The sequence below is a fragment of the Scyliorhinus torazame genome, chromosome 29, assembly GCF_047496885.1.
Source record: "Scyliorhinus torazame isolate Kashiwa2021f chromosome 29, sScyTor2.1, whole genome shotgun sequence".
NCBI classification, from domain to species: domain Eukaryota; kingdom Metazoa; phylum Chordata; class Chondrichthyes; order Carcharhiniformes; family Scyliorhinidae; genus Scyliorhinus; species Scyliorhinus torazame.
The window spans coordinates 26,408,155-26,418,466 of NC_092735.1; the positions used below are offsets into that span (position 1 = coordinate 26,408,155).

General features: G+C 49.7%; 1 protein-coding gene across 1 annotated transcript in view; it reads left to right on the forward strand.

Annotated features, from left to right (window-relative positions):
- LOC140403961 (proline-rich protein 12-like) overlaps window positions 1-10,312 on the forward strand; it is a 99,404-nt gene extending 89,092 nt beyond the window's left edge. The window contains 1 exon segment of the mRNA XM_072492254.1: window positions 1,501-10,312. Coding sequence (XP_072348355.1) covers window positions 1,501-1,641 — 141 coding nt within the window. The 3' untranslated portion in view covers window positions 1,642-10,312.

Here is a 10,312-nt window from a genome sequence, read left to right on the forward strand (position 1 = left end):
AGTGCTCATCCAGGTACTTTTTAAAGGATGTGAGGCAACCCGCCTCTACCACCCTCCCAGACAGTGCGTTCCAGACCCTCACCACCCCTCTGGACAAAACATTTTTTCCTCAAATCCCCCCCACCCCCCCCCCCCCCCTAAATCCCCTGCCCCTCATCTTGAACTCGTGTCCCCTCATGAATGACCCTTCAACTAAGGGGAACAGCTGCTCCCTATCCACCCTGTCCATGTCCCCTCATAATCTTGTACACCTCGATCAGGTCGCCCCTCAGTCTTCTCTGCCCCAGCGAAAACATCCCAAGCCTGTCCAGCCTCTCTTCATAACTTAAATGTTCCATCCCAGGCGACATCCTGGTGAATTGCCTCTGCACCCCCTCCAGTGCAATCACATATTTCCTATAATGTGGCGCCCAGAATTGCGCACAGTATTTCAGCTGTGGCCTCACCAAAGTTCTATACAACTCCATCATGACCTCCCTGCTTTTGTAATCTATGTCTCAGTTGATAAAGGCAAATATCCCACAGGCACCCTATTAACCTGCCTTCACCCCCCTCCCCAGCGCACACAGTCATCTATGTTGTTTGTATGAATGATGAATAATAAGGCACAGCACAGATCACTGCGGTTCGCCACTGGACACTGACTTCCAGTCACTAAAGCAGCCGCTTGTCATCATCGCCTCTCTCCTACAACTAAGCCAATTTTGAATCCACCTTATCAAATTTCTCTATATCCCATGTGCATTTGCCTCCTTTATAAATCTCCCATGCGGGACCTTGTCAAAAGGGCTTTGCTGAAATCCCGATAAACTACATCTACTGCACTACCCTTATCTACACACATGGTCACCTCCTCCAACAATTCAATCAAATTTGTTTGGCATGACCTCCTTCTGACGAAGCCATGCTGACTGCCCCTGATCAAACCATGCTTCTCCGGGCTCGAGAAGCTCCGGGTACAAGATCCACCCCAGGACTTGATGTCCAAGGAAGGTGCGTTCAGAAAGCGTCCCAACAGGTTGAGTGTCAACCTGCAAAATCCTCCCAAAGACGCCAATGGCAGGCGGCAAGAGTGGGAGCGATTCCTGGTCAGCCGTGTGATCAAACGATTGTCGGAGCCTCTACCACCTCTATCTATAGCTCCAGACTACAACAAATCTGGAATAGTGCATGTTGCCATAGCAACTCTGACTCCTTGCGCGCGGGGGGGGGGGGGTCGGGTCTGGTTGGCTGGGCGGTGGGTGTAGATCAGATTGGTGCCAACAGCACGGGGGTTCGATCCCCGTTCCATCCCGGGGTGGATTTGGGAGCTGCCCTCTTTGCCCTACCGCTGGTGGAGATGGTGGCGCTGTGTGTGGGACCTCCCTTCAGGCAGAAAACTCAAGGTGAAAAGAGGGTGTGGGGATCCAGTCATGCTGCCGAGACGATAGTGGAAGTGAGTTTCACTTTTGCATTTGCCTTCCCCCTCCAACACCGCCCCCCCCCCCCTCCCCCTTGCAGACAGACACATTGTCGGAAGTGAACGAGGACCTGGGCCAGGAGGAGATTGTGCAACAGTGCATGCGGAACGTGGCGTGGCTGGAGAAACTCTTCGACTCGTTCAGTGAGCTCCTCACACAGGTGCAGCAGCAGTGCGCGTGACACCCCGACGAGCGACAAGGCTGCCCGGGACTATCCTCTCTCTCTCTCTCTTTCTCTCTTCCTCTCTTGTCCCCTCCCACCCACCCCATCCACCCTCTCTCTCTCTCTCTCCTTTCATCCCACCCTTGATATCCACCACCGCCATCTCTCTCCGTCTCTCCCTCCAATGCTGAACCCGACATCCTGAGCAAAACCGTAGGACGTGATGTCAGTGATCAACGGAGCTCGCCTAACATTCATCACTGGATTATTTTTCTTTGGGTTGTTGTTGTTGTTGCTGTGGGGTGATTTCAGTGCAAACATATTCAGTTAGGAGTGTTGAACGACTTATTTTCTTCCTTGCCCCTCGACAAAGCCTCACGGCCTAGGCCCCGGCCTGCTCTTGGAGTACAACGAGGTCTCGAGGCTTAGGACAGGCGGAGGGAAATTGCTGAATTTCAAAGCATTGCAAGCAATAGTGTTAATTCCTTTGTTGCTCGCATCAAATCTACCCCCCCTACCCCACCCCTGGCACCACTCTCACCCAATTTCCAAAGACGCTCCCTACCGTTTCTGTAAGTGGAGCTGCTGGCGGGAGGGGGTGGGATGGTGAAGGGGCATAAGATGGTACCAGACTTCTAATTAATTCTCGGCCTGAACGCAAGGACCACTGGCGGTCTCCTTTCACCCTTGTGATGGCGCATTAATATGGTGGGGGTGAGAAGGCCGACATCCCGTTGGGTGCAATGCTGAGTGCGGTTTTAGTGGAGCAGGAATTGGGCCTGAGGCCCAGAGAAAAAAAGGCCTGTTTGAGGGAATGGGGGTGGGGGGGGGGGGGGGGGAGAAAAAAAACCACTACGTTAAAATCAAGAACAGATTTTCTTCTTTCAAAAAATGCGAAATGTAATTTAGGTTGAGGTCAGACTGCCCATCACAACTTGCCTTTTTCTGTGATAAATTTTAAGTCAGACCCTTCAAAATTAACTTCCCATCGCCTTCTGTTAGCCCCCATCTTCGTCTGTTCCCGGGTTTCCTGAGGGCTGGTCAGTGTTAGTTAGAACACTCCCCTTTTACCACAGTTCACAGGCAAACGTTCTGAAGGTCCCTCTGTGAGCAGGACGGAATGTTCTCATCTGTTGCCTGTCACCGGACAAGTGAGACTTGCAGGGGCCTGGTGATGGATGAAATGTCGGAAGGAAACCAGGTGATGTTGCCACTTTCTCTCTGGCCCCCCCCCACACGACCCCCCTTGACCGCCCCCAAACGCTCAACCCCAACTCTTTCTAACACAGATGCTAGTAGGATCCTTGTCGATATTTAAGGGGCAAACTATGACTGACCCAGCCTGTTTCTGTTCTCTGAAACGTCGCCCCTCCATCTTTCCAGTACCAGCTCCTTTAGCATTGTTGAAGCTTAACCCGCCCTACTCCAAAGGCAAGTTCCTGTGAGTTATAACCAACATTGTACCTCCCAGCTATCGGACCATTTGACTGTCTTCCCCCTGATGGAGTGTTTCCGAATGGTTAATCCCACTTCACAGCCTGTGCCACCACCACAACCCCCCCCCCCCAAACCTTTTCCTGGCTGACTGAATTCTGTCAAGTGTTGTTCCCCAGAGGCTGGAATAACGGAGGGCCCCGGCCTTTTTTTAAAAAAAAAAATTAAAAATCGAATAGCCGGCTTTCTTAGCTGCTGAATAGAGGGCAATGCCCCAGCTGTTTGGGCAGTGCCTTAACTGCAACATTATATTGCGGCATTTCCCCTCATCAACTGCCCTGGACAGTTAGGATATAAAATAGGCCCCTCTGTTAAATGTTTCCCCAGAGGTCCCAGAGCTTTCCTTATTTGGGATTGTCAAAAAGTCTAATTTCCTGTCCGTAAATTATTGCTTTTAACAAGTTTTAAATTAAAGCCAAGATGATCACGAAACCTAGGCATGTGGGGCTGGTAATACTGGAGCGGCCTGATGCTCCCAAGTTGTCAAGAGAGTGGATTGGGAGACACTGCAAATGGCCGTCGTCCTGGAGGACGTGTGACCTGGCGCTGCAAATGGCCGCCGTCCTGGAGGACGTGTGACTGGGCGCTGCAAATGGCCGCCGTCCTGGAGGACGTGTGACCTGGCGCTGCAAATGGCCGCCATCCTGGAGGTCGTATGACTGGGCGCTGAAAATAGCCGCCAACTTGGAAGACATGTGACTGGGCGCTGCAAATGACCGCCATCCTGGAGAAGAGGTGACTGCAAACGGCTGCCAATCCAGCAAACGAGTGGGCGACTGGACTCCATTTTACCGTTTGATTTGTGGCATGGGGTGTGAATGGAATTTGAAAGTGGCTTCCAGCCTGGAGTACGTGGCTGGATGTTACAAATGGCCGCCAGTGACCAGGAACAAAACATTTCACAGTCCGAAGAACCAATTTCTTTGTCAATAGATCCCACAATCAAAGAAGACAATCTATCCTTACCCCCAAAAAAATGTCTGCTGTAAATCTCTTTCCCTTGCCTGACAACCCATCCACCCCCTTACGAGGGGAGGGGAGGGCGGGGGCAACAACACTTCTTAAAAAGGTGAGCAGTCTAAATTTAGCACTTGCTGTAAGTGAGACGCCTTGGGGTATCCTTGACCTGATTTTTGGCCAACTCTGGGTGGAAGAGGGGGCGGGGAGGGGAGGAGGAGAGAAAGCCCGCTGAGGAAGGAATTCTACTGGAGCGGCTTCGAGCTTGTCTCAAAAACCCAGTAAGCTGAGATTGAGCGGCGCACTGCAACATGTCTTAGACATCATTTCTTTCGGATTTTAATGAAAAAAATAATAATTTTCTCCCTCATCCTTCTAACAAGAGAATTAACTATTTAAAGAGAGGAAAAAAAAAAAAACCCTAACACTGGCTGAATATAATTTAATCAAGTTTTCACGTTATTTAAAAGCATTTTACTGATTTCATGTCTCCTTCCAGTAAAACAATTTTACAAAAAAAAAATTAGATTCTGTCCTTTTCGGGTGGCTGTTTGCCAAATCTCCAGTGTATATATTGTACAGAGCAAATGTCCATGTACTATATTATATTTGAGAGAGGTAATCGATACTTAACAGAGGAAACAAAAGCAAGGTTGCTTAGCTGTGATGTTCAGTCTGACTGGACCTATTAGTACCTGGTTTATATAATACGTTCTGAGACTTGTCAAGTGTCCTATTTTATTCAGAAAGGCAGTTTATGACCAGATGGGGGGAGTGATGCCCCCCCCTCCACCCCGGGTTCGTGTGCGACAGGACCTCCCTCGGTCCTCACCCTCCTCTTCCGAAGGCACACGCGCCAGTGGTCGCAGCCCCGCCTCACACACGGGACTGACCTTGGCTGTTGCCGGGTGTTGCTGAATTGGCCTCCGTGTCTCGGGGAGGGGATGGGGGTTTAACAGTAAAACGAAACGGCTAGTTCGGCTGCTCCTGATATAAAAGCTGGATACTGCGGAAGCTGGAATAAAAATCGAAAATGACTTCTCCTGATTATGGTGAAGCCCCTGTTTTGTGTGTGTGTGTGTGTGTGTGCGCATGTGAGCAAAGTGGACAACAGCTGGCCGCTATAATGCCTGCTCTAGTTGAATTTCACGCGGGCGCCTGTCGGCTGAGCTTTGCGCTTGGTGTGCTGGATTGTGTGACCAGCGGGAGGGGAAAACCTCTTTGTGACTGAGTCACTTTCACACCTTCCCCCTGGTGCGTTGGGTGGCCTTTTTAAGAAAAGGTTCAAGCGTCAAAATTGTCACCTGCCCCAGCTCTGAGCTGGGATATCGGACCCTGATCTTGACTTTGCTCAGAGTGGTTTCCATCCTTCCTCCTCCTCCTCCTCCGATCAATGCGTTTGTGCGGATGATGCATCTGTTAGTGAGGCGATTGATATCTTTGCGTCATTGACACTGACCAAACTGACCTGATCCCACCCCAGGAACCCCACCCCCCGGGCAGCAAGATTACTCCTGCTGTCAGGATTAAAAAGTACCTTGGAGGCAGTCCGCTTCCCATGGCATCTTTTGTACGCATTAAGTAAAACATCCCTAGGGCAGCACGGTGGCGCAGTGGTTAGCACTGCTGCCTCACGGCGCCGAGGTTCCAGGTTCGAATCCCGGCTCTGGGTCACTGTCCGTGTGGAGTTTGCACATTCTTCCTGTGTTTGCGTGGGCTTTACCCCCACAACCCAAAGCTGTGCAGGGTAAGTTAATTGGCCACATTAAATTGCCCATTAATTGGGAAAAAAGAATTGGGTACTCGAAATTTATTTAACAAAAAATAAAATATCGGTGAGAGAAATTATGACAAACTTGCATTTATATAGCGAGAAAGCCTCGTCACTGTTGTGATGTTGGAGATCAGTGTAGCCACAAATATTAAAACTCCCCCCTGCTCTTGCCAATCGTGTCGCTAGATCTTTTCCACATCCACCAGCGAGACCCCACCTTTCCTTAAATTTCAGCTGGTGGGAAAGGCAGATTCCTGTCTCCCGCCTCCTCGTTTCTTTTCCTTGAACTCCCTTCTCCTGCTCTCCCATTGACTCACACTGGGTTCCATGCCCGCCGCCCGATATTTTGCCTCGCTTGCTTGCGTCTGGGAGGGTGTGCGTCACCCCCCGCTGAGGTGAAGAGGGAATTAATCCCCAGCCTGAACTTTTATTTCCTCTTTTCCCCCTCCCCCCCCCCTTCACCTTTTTTGGTTGAGGCCCTCAAACTAGCTGATGTTACCCCCTCGTTGCCCTCATTCGATCAGGCCAATTTCAGAACCCCTTGCTGACCCTCTGCGTGACTGGGAAGTTTGTCCTTGATGTTCATGGTCCGAGAGTGCCAGGCAATCATTTTACTTTATTTGTCCATCATCACTCCTTCCATCGCCTGGCCTGCGCCCTTTGCTGGTCCTATGTGGCTGACTAGGAGCTGTTTGAGTCGGCCGTAGCTACGCACAAAGAACTAATAATAATAATCGCTTATTGTCACAAGTAGGCTTCAATGAAGTTACTGTGAAAAGCCCCTAGTCGCCACATTCCGGCGCCTGTTCGGGGAGGCAGGTACGGGAATTGAACACGCTGCTGGCCTTGTTCTACATTGCAAGCCAGCTATTTAGCCCACTGTGCTAAACCAGCCCCTAGGCGAACTGGGCGGATCCCAACTACCTAGTGACCAGCAAACTCAAATGGGGGGAAATAAAGGGCCCAGGAAGGGAACTAGGCCTCGATTGGAGTGTAGGCGGTTGAAAGGAACAACGGTCACAAGCAAGGCCTTGTTGCAGGAGAACATTCCGGAAATTAAAAACTAAAGAAAGGGGAACTGTCATTGCCAGCCCCTCCTGGTCTGTTGCCAAGGGAACAAAGGAGGTTCAACATTCAGACCGTGACACCCAGAAAATGGTTGTATACAGGGCTGAACATTAGGGAGACATTGATGAAAGAGGCAAAAAGATTTAAAATAACGTTGACCTTATTTTTTTAAACCCCCAAAATGAATATTTGCCGAGTATGATTTCACATAGTCACTTACTATAGAATTGAGAAGTCAAAGTCCTTCGATATTGGGGCGGGTACACGAGGAGAGACCATTCAACGTCAGGATCATGGAGTCATTATGGCACACAAGTAGGCCATTCAGCCCATGTTAGCACTCTCTGGAGCAATCCAGTCAGTCCCATCCCAAACCCCCCCCTCCCCCCACCTCACAGATTGCGTTAGTCAATTCCTCAGTCAATTCTTTGCCTGCAGGTACACGCACGTGGCTGGACGATGAGTAGGCTATTTCGGCACGAGGGCACGTTGTAATCAAGCTCGATGCCAACATTCACACATGTACTTGCTAGCTGTGGCAACACTGCGTTGCAATCTGAAGTAGGAGCTATAGATAGTTTTAATCAACTGGATGGAGGAGTTAAATTAAGTCCAAGATAAGATTCCAGAGACTCCTCCTGGTTAAAGGAACCTTTTGGGATTGCTTTCAATTTAAAATTAATTTTTGGATCAGTCATAGAATCCCTACAGTGCAGAAGGAGGCCATTCGGCCCATTGAGTCTGAATCGACACTCCGAAAGAGCACCCTACCCAGGCCCACTCCTCCGCCCCATCCCTGTAACCCCACCTAGACTTTAGACACTTAAGGGCAATTTAAAATCCACCTAACCTGCACATCTTTGGACTGTGGGAGGAAACCGGAGACCCGTGGAGAGCGTGCAAACTCCACCCAGACAGTGACCCAAGCCAGGAATCTAACCCGGGTCCCTGGCGCTGTGAGGCAGCACTGCCAACCGATGTGCCGCCAATAAATATGTGTCTCTGCGTGTGTGAATGGAGTGAGCGGTAGGGATCTATTAAATGAAGGATATCTTGTGGCAGGGGCTGCTTCGAGACCTTGGCATTTATACAATGTTTTTGTCGCCAACTCTGGCTGGACATGTTCCTGAGGGTTTCATCACACAACTGCCTCCGACCAACCTTCATTCCCAATGCCCCACTACTTCTGTTAATAGAAAAAAGAGCATTCAAACAGGAACGTAAGAATGCTCCCCGAACCCACGCTCCCAGGTTTTAGCTCGCAACAGTTTGTCCTGGATGAACCTGGGAGGCTCCCAGCCAGTCTTGGAGCATTGGTGACCCTGTTCTGCTTACTCCATTCACCGTGCTCCCGGGTTCCTCACCGGTCATGATTGTAAGCTTGGTTGTCATCTTCTAGTTATGCCAACTTGAACGTTGTCTCTTCCCTCAGGGCACCCCAGAGCTCCCCTGTTGGTTTGGTGAAACTAGTTGGGGGCTTCTTGAGGGGGAAGGATTTTCTGTTGAGAGCATTGGGTTTTCTTCGCGAAGTGACTCTTCTCTTCACCCCATCCACCCCTCCACAAGGGGCTTTTAACCTCCTCGCTCCTTGCTTCTTCATTCATTCACTGGATGTGGTCATCAGTGTGTAACGCCCATCCCTAACCAGCTTGCTGGGCGACTTCAGAAGGGACAGTTAAGAGTCGTCCACAACGCTGCAGGTCTGGAATCACATGTAGGCCAGAAATTCTTCGGCTACCATCACAGGATTTGAATGCGTGACTCTGGACCGGTAGTCCGGATCTCTGGATTATTAGTCCGGTCATCCGAGGGGAGTGTGACCATTCCCATTGTGAATGAGGTAGAATGACATGTGGGTGGTCAGAGCTGGGGGAATCTCCTGGTTTTATTTATTTTTTAATAAAAAGAGGATGTTGCCGTTCGAAGAAATGTTCCTTCCCTTTTTTCCCCCCTCGGTTTTTCAAGAACCATAATTAAGGCAATCCTAAAAACAGCTACTACTCTTTGCGTCGACCAGCTGGCTGTGTTACTTGTTGCCAATCTGGTGCCACTTGGAAGGAGGCGATTCCTGACTGGGCCTTAGGTTGCCAACTCTGGCTGGATGCATTCCAGAAGGACCCCCAGTGGCCTTGCCCCTATTCGCCTGCTATTGGCCACCCCGCACGCCCGCCCTCACAGCTCCACAGCCAATTGGAAAGCAAGCAAACTTTCTTCTCAACCTATCAGTCGAAATTGTGTTTCCCCTCCCCACATTTCCAATTTTGTTTTCACAGCAACCAAAAGCGTTCAAAATATTTTTTTTAAAATAAATTGTATCCTTGACACCCTTGTGATTTTTGTTTCCCCCTCTCAATTCCGGGTGCGTTACTCTCAGCCCCATCCTTGATTAATAATATTTGGGGACTCCAGGGTAACCCTGGAGGAGTTAATAATAATAATCTTTATTAGTGTCACAAGTAGGCTTGCATTAACACTGCAATGAAGTTACTGTGAAAAGCCCCTAGTCGCCACATTCCGGCGCCTGTTCGGGTACACGGAGGGAGAATTCAGAATGTCCGATTCACCTAACAAGCACACCTTTCGGGACTTGTGGGAGGAAACTGGAGCGCCCGGAGGAAACCCACGCAGACACGGGGAGAACGTGCAAACTCCGCACAGACAGTGACCCGAGCCGGGAATCGAACCCGGGACCCTGGCGCTGTGAAGCAACAGTGCTAACCACTGTGCTACCGTGCCACCCAGTTGGTGTCCCCGAGGGAAGGTGGGGGATTGACCGGGCGAGTGCAACATGGGGGGTGGGGGGGAAGAGGAGGAGGAGGTAAGAGATAAACGGTTAAGAGAGTCTCGACATTTCATGGCAAACCACCCCCCCCATCCCAACTTCCTCACTGGGGCAACACTCGTGTCGACTGAGAGCGTGGGCGACAGCCTAGCGGACCTATGCTCAGTTTGGAGCTTGTACGGGTGCTCCGTAAACCCCTATCATCGTAAACTGCCTTTCTGAGTTACAATGTTTTCATCCCTCTCACACACACTCTCTCTCTTCTCTCATTACGTACTACATATTATTGACTTTTTTTAATAACGTGTTTTAACTGTACAATGTTATGGCCTGAAAGGTATTGTTACTGTTTCTGATTTGTGTTTCTTGTATTGATGTTACATATATTATATATTTTTAATTGTTTAATAATGTCCTGCAAATGTTATTCCTTTCCTACTTCCACCCTCTCTCTTCCCCCCCCCCCCACCTACCCCACACCCTCGCAAAATGTAAAACTTGCATTGTATACTGTGTCCACAGAATGAAAAAAAAACACATTCTTCCTCTGTATTGTTTTTTTCTAAAAAAAATAGTTTAACCTCTTTTGTGTTTTAAATGATGAATAATTCCTA